General features: G+C 65.1%; 3 protein-coding genes across 5 annotated transcripts; 2 read left to right on the top strand and 1 right to left on the bottom strand.

The window, feature by feature from the left end:
- Nucleotides 1–561: 561 nt before the first annotated feature.
- Nucleotides 562–1724, top strand: UBA52 (ubiquitin A-52 residue ribosomal protein fusion product 1). The gene is made up of 5 exons (XM_030966712.1): nt 562–627; nt 1003–1121; nt 1211–1297; nt 1389–1491; nt 1584–1724. Exons 2-5 carry the CDS (start codon nt 1019–1021, stop codon nt 1675–1677), a joined length of 387 nt encoding a protein of 128 aa, XP_030822572.1. The 5' UTR covers nt 562–627; nt 1003–1018; the 3' UTR covers nt 1678–1724.
- A 619-nt stretch (nt 1725–2343) lies between these two features.
- Nucleotides 2344–7974, top strand: REX1BD (required for excision 1-B domain containing). 2 transcript variants are annotated; one of them, XR_004061421.1, is made up of 6 exons: nt 2344–2371; nt 3051–3133; nt 3620–3824; nt 3901–3989; nt 4365–4528; nt 5816–7974. XR_004061421.1 is itself a non-coding variant. In XM_030966854.1 (5 exons), the coding sequence occupies exons 1-5, from the start codon at nt 2369–2371 to the stop codon at nt 4435–4437; spliced, it is 453 nt and encodes a 150-aa protein (XP_030822714.1). In that variant the 5' UTR covers nt 2344–2368; the 3' UTR covers nt 4438–4899. The 2 variants fall into 2 exon arrangements, 1 of the variants encoding a protein (XP_030822714.1); XM_030966854.1 differs by lacking the exon at nt 5816–7974 and having other exon boundaries at nt 4365–4899.
- Nucleotides 5540–13339, bottom strand: CRLF1 (cytokine receptor like factor 1). Of its 2 annotated transcripts, none has more exons than XM_030966852.1 (8): nt 13187–13339; nt 8669–8947; nt 7306–7435; nt 6846–7015; nt 6460–6617; nt 6219–6387; nt 5786–5964; nt 5540–5658 (listed from the first exon to the last, which is right to left on the bottom strand). In XM_030966852.1, the coding sequence occupies exons 1-8, from the start codon at nt 13269–13271 to the stop codon at nt 5635–5637; spliced, it is 1194 nt and encodes a 397-aa protein (XP_030822712.1). In that variant the 5' UTR covers nt 13272–13339; the 3' UTR covers nt 5540–5634. The 2 variants fall into 2 exon arrangements, with proteins under 2 accessions (XP_030822712.1, XP_030822713.1); XM_030966853.1 differs by having other exon boundaries at nt 5546–5658; nt 5782–5964.
- Nucleotides 13340–14038: the final 699 nt, after the last annotated feature.

Raw genomic sequence — 14038 nt, 5'->3', positions numbered from 1 at the left:
CTGGAGGACTGGCTGCTGGGGCTGATCCTGGAGCTGTGGGGCCCAGCATGGGGCTCTGGGGCTGCTCTGGGGTCCGTGGGGTCAGCGTGGCCCTGCTCCTGGCACTCTGGGGCCGCTCTGGGGTCCGTGGGGTCAGCGTGGCCCTGCTCCTGGCACTCTGGGGCCGCTCTGGGGTCCAGTCCTGTGGCCGTGGGGTCAGTGTGGGGCCGGTCCTGGGGGTTGTGGGGTCAGTGTTGGGTCTGGGGGTCTGGGGTGTCTTTGGGGCGTGGGTCTGGGGGCCGGTCCTGGGGTCAGTGTCAGTTTGGGGGTCGGTCCCAGGGGCAGTGTCGGGTTTGGGGGTCGGTCCTGGGCTGTATGATCGGGGTCGGTCCGGTCCCATGTCCGTGCGGACGCTCCCGTGCCCTGTCCCGCGGTGCCGGTGTCACCCCGGCAGTGACAAAACAGCGACGGGACGGTCCCGGGGCGGTACCGGAGCTGTCCCGGGGCGGTACCGGGACGGTCCCGGGGCGGTACCGGTGTCCCCGCCGGAAATGACGCACTGCCGCGGGCGGTACCGGTGTCCCCGCCGGCAGTGACGCAGCCGCGGTTCCGGCCCCGCCTCCCTTTCCCTCAGCAGCGAGGCCGCGGGTGCGCGCGGTGCGGGACCGGAGCGGGCCCGGGGTGCGGGCCCTGGGTCCCGGGAGGGGGGCTCGGGACCCGGGGAGCGGCGGCTGGATCGCGGAGTGGGAGCTGGAAACCCGGGAGGGGCCCTGGGTCCCTGGGGACGGGACTGGATCCCGGGGAAGGGCCCCGAGACCCGGGGTGGGGCTGGGTCCCGGGAGAGCGGGGCTGGATCCCGGGATGGGGGCCGGATCCCGGGAGAGCGGGGCTGGATCCCGGGAGGGTGCTCGGGAACGGGGCTTTGAGAGGGTTTGAGGGGCCGGGGAGCGGCGGGGCCCTGTCGGGGGCGGCACACGGCGATAACGGGACCGGCCCGGGGTGACGCGGCCGCCGCTGCCGCAGGTGAGAAGGTGCCAAGATGCAGATCTTCGTGAAAACCCTCACGGGCAAAACCATCACCCTCGAGGTGGAGCCCAATGACACCATCGAGAACGTGAAAGCCAAGATCCAGGACAAGGAAGGTACCGGCGGGGCCGGGAGCGGCGGGCAGGCCCCGCGGGGCTCCCCCGGTGTCCGCACCGCGGTGATGGTGCGATTGTGTGTCCCGCAGGGATCCCTCCCGACCAGCAGCGCCTGATCTTCGCGGGGAAGCAGCTGGAGGATGGCCGCACGCTCGCAGACTACAACATCCAGAAAGGTGCTCCCCGGACCCCGGGGGTCTTTGGGGGGCGTTTTTGGGGTGCCAGCTCCTCCCTTTCCCCCGGTGTGACACCGATCTCTCCTCGCAGAGTCCACCCTGCACCTGGTGCTGCGCCTGCGAGGGGGAATCATCGAGCCCTCCCTTCGCCAGCTGGCCCAGAAGTACAACTGTGACAAGATGATCTGCCGCAAGTACGTCCCCGTGCCCCCTCCCCGTGTCCCCTCAGCCCCTTCCTGCAGCCCCCAGAGCCCCTCCCCAGGCTCTGCTGACCTGTCCCCCCCAGGTGCTACGCCCGCCTGCACCCCCGCGCCGTCAACTGCCGCAAGAAGAAGTGCGGGCACACCAACAACCTGCGCCCCAAGAAGAAGGTCAAGTAGAGCATCCAGCCCTGCCTGCGCTGGCCAATAAAGTATTGCAACGCTCAGCCCTGTTTCCTGCTGGTTTTTTAGCCAAATTGTGGTTTTCAGTAAATAGGGGTGATGTATAGGAATGTGGGGGGACAGGGAGGGATGGAGGTGGTGGTGCTGGTGGGCAGTGCCCGCAGCGATGTGTGCACACACTGGGACCCCCTGCCCACCCACAGGATCCCCAGCCATGTGCACACAGCAGCAGATGGACACTGGGACCCCGCCAGGGACTGGACTGGCACCAGAACCACACACAAACCCTTCCCTGTTCATGCACTGGGACCCCCAGCCATGGCGGGTCACTGGCACCAGGACCCCCTACTCGCCCCTGCTCATGCACTGGGAATCCTCTGGTCACTTCTGCAGGGTCTGGATGGACGCTGGGCCCCCCTGCCCACCTGCTGGGACCCCCAGCATGGGACCCGCTCCATGCTGGGCCCTCCCTGTTCGGCGGCAAACGGGACCCCCTGCTCACGGAGCCCCCACTGCGTCCCCGTGCCCACGCACCGGGACCCCGGGCCGTGCGCTCACAGCACAGACGCGGCACGGACCGCACCGGGGACCGGGGCTGGCGGCGCTGCCGCTCGGTGCCTGCAGGTGGCGGCGGAACCGCGCTCCGCCCCGCGGGCCCCGGGCCTGCGCCGTGCGGCCGGGCCGGGCCATGGTGAGCGGCACCGGGAGCGGGACGGGAACGGAAGCGGCCCCCGGGGGGGCGGGAGGGGCGTCCCGGCACCGCGCGTGGGCACGGCGGGGTGGTGGATGGGGGTCCCGGTGCCCGTCTGTGAACCGGGGGTGGTGGATGGGGATCCCGGCGCCGGTCCGCGGACACGTGGCCGGGGGGTCCCGGTGCTTTTGCAGCGGGGTGGGGGCGTCCCGGGGCCGGGGCTCCCGGTGCCCGTCTGGGTTGTGTGAGCAGGGCCGGGGGTCCCGGTGCCCGTCTGGGTTGTGTGAGCACGGCCGGGGGTCCCGGTGCCGCTCCGGGCATACACAGAGAGGGGTCCCGACGCGCACACGGACGGGATGGGGGTCCCGGTGCCCTTCGGTATCGCGGGCACGTGTCCGGGGGTCCCGGTGTCAGTCCGGTTCGTGCACGGGTGGCCTGGGGGCGCGGTGGTGGGCAGGGGGATGAGAGCTGCCGGTGCCCGTCTGTGTTGTGGGCACAAGGCCGGGGGGCTCCCGGTGCCGGTGCCGGGCTCAGCTCAAGCCCCGCGGCCGGAGCCCACCTGGGACCCCCAGAACCGGTGCTGGGCGAGGACGCGTTGCCCCAGCACTGGGGCGGTGCCGCCTCTGCCCGGAGCCGTTACCGGCTCACCGGTGCCACCGCGTCCCCCTCTGTCCCGCAGACGGGCGAGGCCGTGCGGGAGCTGCTGCAGCGGCTGCGGGAGCTGCAGAGCGAGCGGGTCGAGACGTACCGGCTCTTCGAGGAGTAAGTACCGGCACCGGCACCGGCAGCGCCGCGGGGACGGGCCCGGGGGGGCGGCACCCACCGGGGCGGGCGGGGCCACGCGGGGCACCCCCGGCAGGGAAGCGGATCCCCCGTGCCGATTATTTTGCATCCTGTTGGGACGGGGCCATGGGGATGGCTGATGAGCTCCAGCTGGCAGCGGGACTCTGCGCTGGACACCTGAATCCTATTTCAGCATCCAGCAGATGATGGACTTGCTGGGATGCAGGGCTGAGAGCGTAAAGGATGAAAAAACCCAAACCCCCAACTTTCCCCCCTCCAAAAAGCAGTTTCCAACCCTGTCCCGTGTGAGGGGTGAGGCTGCCTGCTCACGCTGCCACATCCAGGCAGGAACGGGCAGGAAAACCCCGCTGGTTCTGCCCATGGTGGGCGGCAAAGGGGGCTCATCTCCAGGACGGGCACCCCAGGGGTGGTGACAGCGGCTTCTCCCCCCGGACCTGTCCGCAGGGGCCACCGGGCGTACTTGAGCAGTGCCCCCCACTATGACTTCCCGCGGTACCGGCAGCTGGTGCACGAGGTCACCGTGGCCTTCAGCGGCATCTCCCGGGAGGTGCTGGCCATCGCCGGGCGCCTGCGGGACCAGCTCGGCCGCCCCGAGCTGGCCCAGCACCTGGCCCGGCTCCAGGAGAGGGAGCAGGAGAAGCTGCAGCTGGTGGGTGCTGGGCTGGGGGGGGGGTGTCCCTGGGGCTGCTTTGGGGGGTCTCAGCTCCCATGGTGTCCCCCCGCAGACGGCGCAGCTGCAGCTGGCCCGGCAGCAGGCACAGGACCAGCCCGAGGTGGACGCCCATCAGCAGGAGGTGCAGGAGCTCAAGCACAAGTAGGTGGTGGCCCCGCTGCTGTCCCCCCTCATTTTGGGAAGGCAGCATCACCCCCCCAGCCCAGAACCCCCACTGCCATCCCCTTCTGCCCCTGTTTTGGGATGGCAGCCCCTCCCCAGCCCGCGGGGTCCTGGAGTGCCCTGAGCTGGAAGGGATCATGGAGCCCAGGCCAGGAGCCCCTTGCCTGCCTTCCCCTGCCCTCCCTGCGGCCCAGGGGGGCCCAGATGGTGCCTTCGGGGTCTGGCGGCGCTGCGTGGCCGCGTTCCCTCGGCCTCCCCAGGCTGAGTGTTTCATAAACAGCGCGGGGAAGGCGAGGCGGCCCACATAATACGCTCCATATGGGCTTTATTTATAGTTTCCATCCGCTCTCGTAGGCTAATTAAAACCATTGAGGCAATCAGCGAAATTCTCCAGGACCTTAAGTACGATTCGGAAGAAGTTGAGTGATGGGTGTCCCCGTGGGAACGGCTGGAGGGGCCGGCCTGGTGGAACGGGGGCCCCGCTCATCCCCCACCCGCTCCCGGCGCACCTTGGCAAGGTGGGCATTGTCCTCTGGGCCCCTTCTCTGCAGCACAGGCTGGAAGGGGTGGAGAAGCTCCCTCTGGGACAAGAGGGGGTCCCCCTAAATCCCCCTAAATCCTGAGTGCCCCTCAGCAGAGGGGTCCGGCGTGGGGCTGGTTCCCCTCCCTGGCTGTGCCAAAGGCAAAGCACAGCCTGCAGTGCCAAGGGGCTGCCGTGCCAGGCCTCCATGGAGCTGGGCACTGTCCCTGCTGCCAGCTGGAGCCCCACGGGCAGCAGCCCCGCCCAAACCACATCTTGGAGACCGGCTGTGCCCTCAGCCCCACCGCAGCTCCGGTGCTCCACACGCGCTTTTTCTATGGTCACCCCAAATAAACCTGTCCCCACGGAGCTGGCCTGAGTGGTGTGATCTCAAGGGTTCGTGTGGCCCCTGCTGCCCCAGTGCCACCCCCTCCACCTTGGCTCGGTCCCCTGGGAGCCCCGGGATGGGGTGACAAAGGCCACGGGCCCCACTTGGCTGCCCGCTGCATCCCCGTCCCCGCGCAGCGCTGCCGCTCCGCTGACGCAGACCCCGGTGGGGTTTCAGAGGTTTATTGGCATTAAGCTTAAATCTGTTCCTAATTGACTGAAATGGAACCAAAATAAGGCTGGTTTGAATCAAAACTGGAGCAGGCACTGGGCAAACCCCAGCAGCCTCCAATCAGCCCGCGTGGCTCCCTGGGGACGGACCCCCTCCGTGCACTCGCACGTGGGACCCTGGCGAGAAAAAGGCCAAAATCGCTTCCCGGGGGGAACTGCGGCGAGGGTGGGGTCACCCGGGAAGCCCCCGCCGGCCCGTTCATCCCAGGGGCTGCTCCGGCTGGCGGAGCCAAGCCTCGGTGGTGCCTCCCCCGGCCGGGCAGGGCTGGGGGGTCCCCTCGCTGCCGCAGGGCCGCGGTCCCACAGAGCCCCCGGGGCTGGGCCAGCCCGGCCCCCCAACCTCACCCCACCCCATTCCCCAGGGCTGCGGGGCGCGCTGCGCCCGGCCGCCCCGGCGCCCCGCGGCGGGGCCGGGGCGGGCGCTGGCGGTCCCGGGTGGGCGCCGGGCACCCCGTCCCATCCTGCCGGCGCTCGGTCCCCCGCGGGCTACAGCTTATCGCCGGGAAGAACCTGCGGAGAGGAGCAGAGCCCCGCGTCGCCCCGGGGTCGGCGTCACCCCCCAGCATCGCTGGGGTGGGGGGTCACCCCGCGTCCCCACCCAGCCGGGGAGAAGAAGTGCGAAAGGCTCCTTACCTACCTGGTTGCGTGTTTTGTGCGATTTCTGCAGCCACACGCGCCACTGGTCGTAGAGTTTGATGCCGAGGTTGGAGCAGCCGTAGGCGTGTTTCTTCACCCACCCGAAAAACTGCTTCAGCTCCCGCCGCAGCGTCGTGTTCTGCTCCCCCCCTTTGGGGTCGCAGCCCCCCGCCACTCGCTCTGCGGGGACAAGGGGGGCGGTGGCACACGGGGGGACGCGCCTCGACCCCCCCATCGCCGCCGTGCCGTGAATGAGGAGAGGAACACGAGCAGGTTTGGGCTCCCAGCTGGGAAAGCCGAGCTCCAGTTCGGCTCCTTTGCAGGAGATCCAGGTGCCGGGCATGGAGCGGGGCAGGGCCCCCGCACATCCCGCGGTGCGCTGGGAGGGGAGCGCGGCACCGGCGGCACCACCGAGCGCTGCCGGCCGCACTCACCGCTGCGTGGGGTGGAGGCGGCCGTGGGGTTGCTCCAGTCGCTCCAGATCCCGGCTTTCTTGGAGCCGTAGATGCTGAAGGGGTTACAGCGCACCTGGACGAAGTAGACGGTGCCGGGGCGCAGGCCGGCCAGGCGGCAGGAGGTCTGGTTGCCCACATCATCCACCACCTGCACAGGGAGGAGATGGCAGCGCCCGCACCCGCGGCCACCCCGCGCTGTCCCCCGGCCGTGCCCACCCACCTTCCACTCGGAGCTGTCCTCCACCCGGTATTGGATCTGGTACTTGGCTTGGAAGAGGAAATCCTTGAGGGCCGGCGGGGAGCTCCAGCGCACGCTCAGCTGGTCCTCCAGGTCGCCCACCCTGCTGACGTGCACGTCGGACGGCGGGTCCGTGGTGACTGCGGGGACAGGGCAGGGCTGGCCCAGGGGACAGCGGGGCAGCGCCGCGGGGCCGCGAGGGTTAAGGAGCCGCGGATGTCGGAGCGACTCGGAGCAAACAGCCTAATTCGATTAGGAGCAATTCTGCTCACATATCGCCCATTTCCTGCTGCCCCCGCCCCAGCCCGGCGCGGCCGCTCCCCTCGCAAGGTCACCGGCACCGCACGGCGGTGACACCCGTGGCTCACCCACGTCCAGGATGTCCAGCATGACCACGTCGGACACGGCCACCCCCAGGCGGTTGGACGCCTCCACCCAGATCTCGTAGGGCGTGAAGAGGGCCAGGTCCTTGGGGATGTGGCAGGAGTACGTTCCGGCCGTGTGGTATTCCTGGCAGGTGTTGTCCTGGCCGTACCACCTGCGGGCAGGTGATGGATGAGGTGCTGGCACCGCTCCCCCATGCTCCTGTGGGTCACTTTTTGTTTTTTCCACACTGCCAGAATTGGGGGACCGGCCCCGTGGTTCACTCGGGGATTCCCAACTCAAGCAGGCCCACAGCAGCTTCTCCTCACCCTCCCCAGCTCCATGAAGAAACTCATCCCAGCAAAGCAGGGGCCCACCAGGAGGCATCGAGCTGCCCCTTCCCCGTTTCCCATTAAATCCCGCTCCAAAGCTTTTAACAACAACGGGGTGAAGGTGAGCGCCCACCTGCGCTTGTACTTGAGGGTGTAGTTGGTGTGCAGGAAGGTCTCCCCTTCTGTCCCCGGCGCCCACTTGCAGGTCAGGTCCTTCATGTTCTTGGACCAGCAAGTGATGTTGACTGGTTTTTCTGGGGGTACTGGCAGAGACAAAAACCAAAGAACAAGAGGTTCCAGAGCTGGTTTTTTCCAGCCACGGAGACACAAACCCCAAATCCAAGCTGCATTCCCAGCTGAGCCTCTGTATTCCTGGGAATGCGTAGCGACCCAAAAAACAAACCCGAGCTGCATTCCCCGTTCCGATTCCATATTCCTGGGACAGAGCATCGGCCTTAAAATAGCCCGAGATAAAATCTTACGATTATTGGTTCGGACAAGCGCGTTTTAACCGAGGCTTTGCCGAAACAGCCTCTGAGCTGCGTGCAGGTCAGGGCTCTGCCACAGCAGCTCCTGGCGCGCTTTGGTGAGAACCAGCACGCTGATTCCTCCCTGGGGATCCCCAGCTTCTCTCCCGTGGGGGAGGCACATCCCAGTGCTGGCCAGACCCCGGTACGGAGCAGCTGGACCCTGACACAGCGCTGCACCTTGGCACAGAGTGGCTGGACCCCAGCACAGTGACCAGACCCTGACACAGAGTGACCACACCCCAGCACAGTGACCAGACCCTGGTACAGAGAGGCCAGACCCCAGCACAGTGACCAGACCCTGGTACAGAGAGGCCAGACCCCAGCACAGAATGACCACACCCCCGTACAGAATGACCAGACCCTGACACAGAGTGACCAGACTCTGGCACAGAGTGACTGGACCCCAGCACAGTGACCAGACCGTGGCACACAGTGACCAGACCCTGGAACAGAGTGGCCAGACCCCAGCACAGTGACCACATCCCAGTACAGAGTGATCAGACCCTGACACAGAGTGACCAGACCCCAACACAGTGAGCAGATCCCAGCACAGAGTGACCACACCCCAGTACAGTGGCCAAACCCTCACACAGAGTGACCAGACACCAGTACAGAGTGACCACATCCCTACACAGAGTGACCAGACCCCAGTATGGAGTGACCAGACCCCATCACAGAGTGACCAAACCCCAGTACAGAGTGACCAAACCCTGACACAGAGCAGCCAGACCCCAGCACACAGTGACCAGACCCCAGCACACAGTGACCAGGCCCTGGCACAGAGTGACCAGACCCCAGCACACAGTGACCAGACCCCAGTATGGAGTGACCAGACCCTGACACAGAGCAGCCAGACCCCAGCACGAGTGACCAGACCCCAGTACGAGTGACCAGACCCCAGCACACAGTGACCAGACCCCAGTACAAGTGACCAGACCCCGGCATGGCGCGGCAGCACCGACGTACATCCAACATAAAGGCAGGAGCCGGCCAGGATGCCACCGTCTCTGCTGTGACACACCAGGTTGTCCCCCGACTGCTGCCTGGAGCCGTTGAGGCGGGCGAGGGCCACGCTGAGCGTGGAGGGGCCCAGGGCGGCGTAGGAGGCGGCCGGGAGGCGCCGCCCGTTCAGCGTCCAGTACAGGTCCTCGGCTTTCAGCGGAAAGTCCGGGCTGACCGTGCACGTGGCCACCAGCGAGGAGCCGATCAGCAGCGTGGGGTCCTGCGGGGAAATCACCGCGGGGTCTGCAGCCGGAGAGACAGAGAGCGGGGGGAAATCAGTTGTGAGGGTTTGGTGTTGAGCTGACGAGGTCAGAGCTGTGTAAGCGTGTCTTGGGTCTTTTTATCTGGTTTACATTGATTTAAACGCCTTGATGTCTCTTCTGTGTTCATTTAAATACGTTTTATATCTGTTTAAGTACATTGTTTTGCTATTTTGCATCGGTTTAAATCATCGCGTCTATATCAATTTAAATCATCATATGTGTTTTATGTTAATTTAAATACATTGTTTAGCTATTTTCCATCGATGTAAATCATCACAAGCCTATACTAATTTAAATCACATATCTATTTTATAGAGATTTAAATCATCACATCTCTATTTTGTATCAATTTAACACACTAGTTTCCATTTTACATCCATTTAAAGACACTGGTTTCTATTTTACATTGGTTTAAATGTGTTTCATATCTATTCTTTACTTCTGCATTTCATATCTATTTTATACCTAAAGACATTTTATATCTTTTATATCTCTTTAAATACGTTTTGTATCTATTCTGTATCTCAATACACACCTATTTTTTATCTTTTTAAATACGCTTTACACCTACTTTTGTATCTACATATATTTTATATCTAAACACATTTATTATCTATTTTTATATCTGCATCTATTTTAGAACTTTAAAAATACTTTTCATATCTACTTTTTATCTTTTTTTTCCCCCAGGGCTGGGGCGGGGCTGGGTTGCAGCTTCGGAAGTTTTTCCGCGACAAAAGGATTTCAAAAAAAAGAAAATTTGAGGGGGATTTCCCCCTCTCCCCCTTTCCCAACACTGCCACGGTCCGGCATTTCCCCCTGGAATGCCTCGCCCAGGGCTGGGAAGCGCTTCCCAAGAGCTCCCGCCTCATCCTCACCATGTGCTCTCAAATCCCACCGCTCTCCCCTCGACATCCCGGGCGGGGAAATTCCCATCCCGGTTCATCCCGGGCCCCCTCGGCTGCCCCGGCCCCGCCGCGGGCCGCTCCGTGTCCCCGGGCCCTTATCGGCTCCATCCGCACGCGCCGGGCTAATATTCCCAAATTACCTCCCGGAAAGTGCCGCGACCTCCCCGCCCCGGCGACCTCCCGGCCCCGATCGGCTTTCAGCGCCCGCCCGGCGCTCCCGAAACCCCCGCACGCCGGAGAGATCCTAACGAGGGTCCGCCCCCCCAACCCCGCAATTAACGCTCCCAAATCCTCCTTGCGCCGGGCACGCTTAATTAGGAATTGCCGCCGTGCTTGGGGGATGCTGGTGAGGGGGGAGGAAGAAAATCCAGCGGGGAGAAGCAGCCTGGGGCACCCCAAATATCCAGGGATTGGTGCCAGGCACCCCCAGCACCCCTGCATTGGTAGCGGGTACCCCAAAGAGCCGCGGGATGGTGCTGGGTACTCCGGGGTGCCCCGAGCATCCATGGATGGTGACGGATCCATCCCACCCCCCGGAACAAACCCTTCCCAAGGCCAGCCAGGCCTCTGGAAATCTCATCCCCCGTCTCTGCCAAGGAGCCCACCCCGCTCCGACCCCGCCACGAGCCGAGCCCGGGGCTGCTGCGGCTCTGCCGATAACAGACCCAGCACTCCGAGCCCTGATTCTCCTCAATCTTAATCTAAACAGCCCCAGAAACTCACACGAGCACCGTAAAACAGACACGTTTCCCATCCTCCGAGCAGGACCCTCTGGAGGGGCCAATTTTCTCTCTCTCTGTATTTTTTTTTCCCCTGGATTTTGGTTTTTTTCCCTCCTCCATGCAGGAGCCTCTGGAGGGGGCAATTATATACATATATATATTATATTTTTTTCCCCCTGGAATTGTTTTCCCCCCTCAGCACGGCCGCAGCGCCGAACATGTGTTTTAAAAGGGAAAAGTGTGAAGTTTTCCGATCGGAGAGGAAAGGGCCGGAGAGACGCAGGCAGGCTGTGGAATGTGCAAGTTGCAACGAAAATACCTGCTCGGGGGTTTTATGGCTTCTCTATTGCAAAAAAAAAAAATGCTGATCAGGTGCTAAGTAATGCTATAAAGTAAAACCACATTTCCAAGGTGTCGGGAACGTTTATGCTTTTCTTCCGAAGGGCCGGATTTCATTTTAGTTTTATATCGGAGTTTTAAGGGGTTGGCAAAGAAAAGGGGGGAGGGAAAAAAGAAAAAAAGCTCCGATAAGTGTCAGAGATCACGCAGTTAAAAAAGATTTATTGAGCTGCGCAGGGGGTTAAAGGAAAATAGAAATAATTGCCCTGAAGAACAAAAGGGAATTTGGGAAGCTCTGAATTCCACAGGAAAAATAAAATTAAGTATATATGTGTAGTTTGAGCTCTTCTAAAACTCGAGCAGCGAGGTTTGCGGGCAGACACGGTACCCAGAAATGCTTTGCCCCTCTTTTCTACCCTGCTCTCCAGCCTTTTTTTCCCCTTTCTCATCCCCGACTGGCATTTCTCGTGCCCATCCCTGGGCTCGAGGAGGGATTTATAAAAAGCCCAGGCATTCCAGCGCGGCCGAGCTGCACCGAGGGGAAACTTTCGCTCTCTAAAAGGAGATTTGGCTTCGCCTTCGCCAGCGCCGCACGTCGAGGGGCCAGCGCTGCCCCGGACCCCCGTGGGGAGGGGAGAAATGGGGGTTCGGGGGTGGAACCCGGCGGGTCGGGAGGAGAAAGGCGCGGGCTCAGCCCCGCCGAGGGTCCGGCCGTGGCCTCGCTCGGTTCCCAGCGGGATCAGCCCCTCCAGGCACCGGGGCGGGCACCGGGTGGGCACCGAGAGCCGCCGGGACTGGCCGCTCTCGCTCACGGCCCCCGAAGGGATTTTTGGAGCGTTCCTCCTCCCCAGCCCATTGCTCCAGCAGCTCCTGCCCCAATTAACGCCCTTAGGGCTCCCCGTTAAGGACGGGGCTGGGTCAGGGCTCCGTGCCGGTGGCCGGGCAGGGGACGCGGGAGCTGCCGGGCGAGCGGTGCCGTTTCTGGCGGGTCCCGTTCGCGCGTCGGAGCGGAGAACATCCATGGCCCTGAGAAATTCCCATCATAGGGAGGAAGCCGAACTTCCTGCTGCGGGGAGCGGGGAGCGGGGAGCGGGGAGCGGGGAGCGGGGAGCGGGACCTCGCCCTCCCCCGGCTCGGGCCGCAGCGGGGGCAGCGGGGCGGCGGCCGGGACCGGGGCTCCGTCGGGTTTGGGGCTCTGTGGGGAATTGGGGATCCCTCCCCCGCGTGTCCCCCACGGCCGGGGGGACCCCGATCCCCGATCCCCGCGGGGCTGAGGCCGCTCCGCAGCTCAGCCCACAGGTGGCACCTCCCGGACCTGCCAACCCAAATTGGGCATCACTGAGGGGCCCCCAGGGGGATTTTTTTTGGGGGGGGTCGTTGTTTTCCATGGGGCGGGGAGGGAGATCCTCGTTGTTCTGGGTGGGAAAAGGGGATTCATTGTTCTCTGGGATGGGGGGGCGGCTCTCCGGGGGGAAGGGGGGACCCCGTTGTTCTCGGCAGGGGGAGGGGGGGTCTCAGAGGCTTTGGGGGGGCAGAGGGGGGCGATGGCTCCCGGGGGTGCGAGGGGGTCGCGTGGGGAAGGGGTTCGCTATTGTTCTCCGGGCGGAGGCCGGGGGTTTCCATTGTCCTGGGTGGGGAATGGAGCCGCATTGTTCTGCGGGAGGGGGGGCTGGACGGCGGGGAGGGGGGACAAGGGGGGACCGGCCCTCCTCGGGGTCCCTGTTCTCAGTGGGGAGAGGGAGCACTCGCTGCTCTGGGGGAGGGGGCTCTCCTCGCTGCTCTCGGGGATGGGGGGCAGCACAGAAAAGGTTCCTCCATTGTTCTCTGCGGGGAAGGGGCGGGGGGGTCCCGGCTGGGCTGCGGGGATGGGGGATCCCGACTGCCTGTCGGGAGGGGAGGGGGTCCCGGCTGCCCTCCGCGGGGGGGTCCCCGCCCTCCTCCTCCGCAGCCCCGAGGTGCGCCCGGCGGTGCCCCCGCCGCGCCCGGGACCGCTCCGCATCCCGGGGCCGGGGGGGACGCGGCGCACGGAGAGGAGCGGACAGCCCCGGGGGGCTCCGCATCCCGGCACCGCTGGGGGGGAACGGGACACGCGGAAAGGAGCGGGGGAACCTCGGGGGGCTCCGCACGCCGGGCCCGGAGCCGGACGAGAGAGCCCCGGGGGGCTCCGCGCAGCGCCCGCGTGGCCCCGACGGGACCCCCGCCCGCCCCGCGCCCACCTTGCGGGAGCCGCCCGGTGCTGCCGGTACTCACAGGAGAGCGGGTCCGCGCGGGGCAGGCGCGGCAGGAGCAGGAGCAGCAGCAGCGGCAGCATCGGGAGCAGCGGCGGCGGCGGCATGGCCTGCTCCGGTGCCCGTCGGTGCCCGGGGCGGCGGAGCGCACCGGCACGTCCGGGGAAGTCCCGAGCAAGTCTGAGCAACCCCCGGTTACCAAAGCCCCAACTGCCGCCCTGGCCCCGCCCCGGGACCGCCCCCGGGGGGGCAGAAAGCCACCGGCCCCGCCACCCCCCCACACATCGTCCCGCTCCGGTACCGGCCACGGGACAGAGCCCGGGACCGGCCCCGGGACCGGCCCCCGCCCGGTGCCCGCTGCCGCCGCGGGATGCTGGACCACCCCAGCCCTCCCGGGGCCGGTGTCCCGCTTCCCCCGACCCCCCCGGTAGGTGAGTAAGAGCCGCTCCGGGGCCGCCGGCCCACGGGTGACTCACGCGCGGACCCTCCCGCGCCCCCGGGGCCGCGCTCGCCGCCGAACGGGCCCCCCCCGCCGCGGCTTCCCCACGCTCCGAGCGCCTCTGAGATCCAAACCCCTGGTTGTACTTATTTCTGGGTCGAAAACAAGAATATCATCCCATAAATCCCGATGTTTTCTATCGAATCCATCATCTCTGGGCTTTCCTCCTCAAAACCCCAAAGAAGTGGAAAAAACCACCTCAAGTCCCCCCAGGCTGGGGCTGCGTTTGTCCCCAGGGGTGGTGGCACGTCCGGTAGTGCCACCAGCACCGGGACAAAGCCACCCACTTGGGCATCCCCCCGTGTCCCCACCCGGGTCTCGGTGGCACCGAGAGCTTTGCAGACCCCCAGGCAGGTCAGAGACCCCCGGGACAGC

This window comes from Camarhynchus parvulus, chromosome 28, assembly GCF_901933205.1.
Source record: "Camarhynchus parvulus chromosome 28, STF_HiC, whole genome shotgun sequence".
Taxonomy (NCBI): Eukaryota; Metazoa; Chordata; class Aves; order Passeriformes; family Thraupidae; genus Camarhynchus; species Camarhynchus parvulus.
The sequence above is the reverse complement of the archived record's forward strand: the minus strand, read 5'-3'. Positions and strand labels throughout refer to the sequence as shown.

Bases quoted from the DNA above. Each gene is read 5' to 3' on its own strand.
- CRLF1 (XM_030966852.1), bottom strand. From the start codon at position 13,271: ATGCCGCCGCCGCCGCTGCTCCCGATGCTGCCGCTGCTGCTGCTCCTG. The intron at 6,388-6,459 runs GTGGGTGGGCAC...CTCCCTGTGCAG, and splicing joins AGGACAGCTCCGAGTGGAAG to GTGGTGGATGATGTGGGCAA. The intron at 5,659-5,785 runs GTAGGTAAGGAG...TCCTCTCCGCAG, and splicing joins CGCACAAAACACGCAACCAG to GTTCTTCCCGGCGATAAGCT.
- REX1BD (XM_030966854.1), top strand. The intron at 3,134-3,619 runs GTAAGTACCGGC...ACCTGTCCGCAG, and splicing joins ACGTACCGGCTCTTCGAGGA to GGGCCACCGGGCGTACTTGA. The intron at 3,990-4,364 runs GTAGGTGGTGGC...CCGCTCTCGTAG, and splicing joins GTGCAGGAGCTCAAGCACAA to GCTAATTAAAACCATTGAGG.
- UBA52 (XM_030966712.1), top strand. From the start codon at position 1,019: ATGCAGATCTTCGTGAAAACCCTCACGGGCAAAACCATCACCCTCGAG. The intron at 1,298-1,388 runs GTGCTCCCCGGA...CTCTCCTCGCAG, and splicing joins AGACTACAACATCCAGAAAG to AGTCCACCCTGCACCTGGTG. The intron at 1,492-1,583 runs GTACGTCCCCGT...TGTCCCCCCCAG, and splicing joins GACAAGATGATCTGCCGCAA to GTGCTACGCCCGCCTGCACC.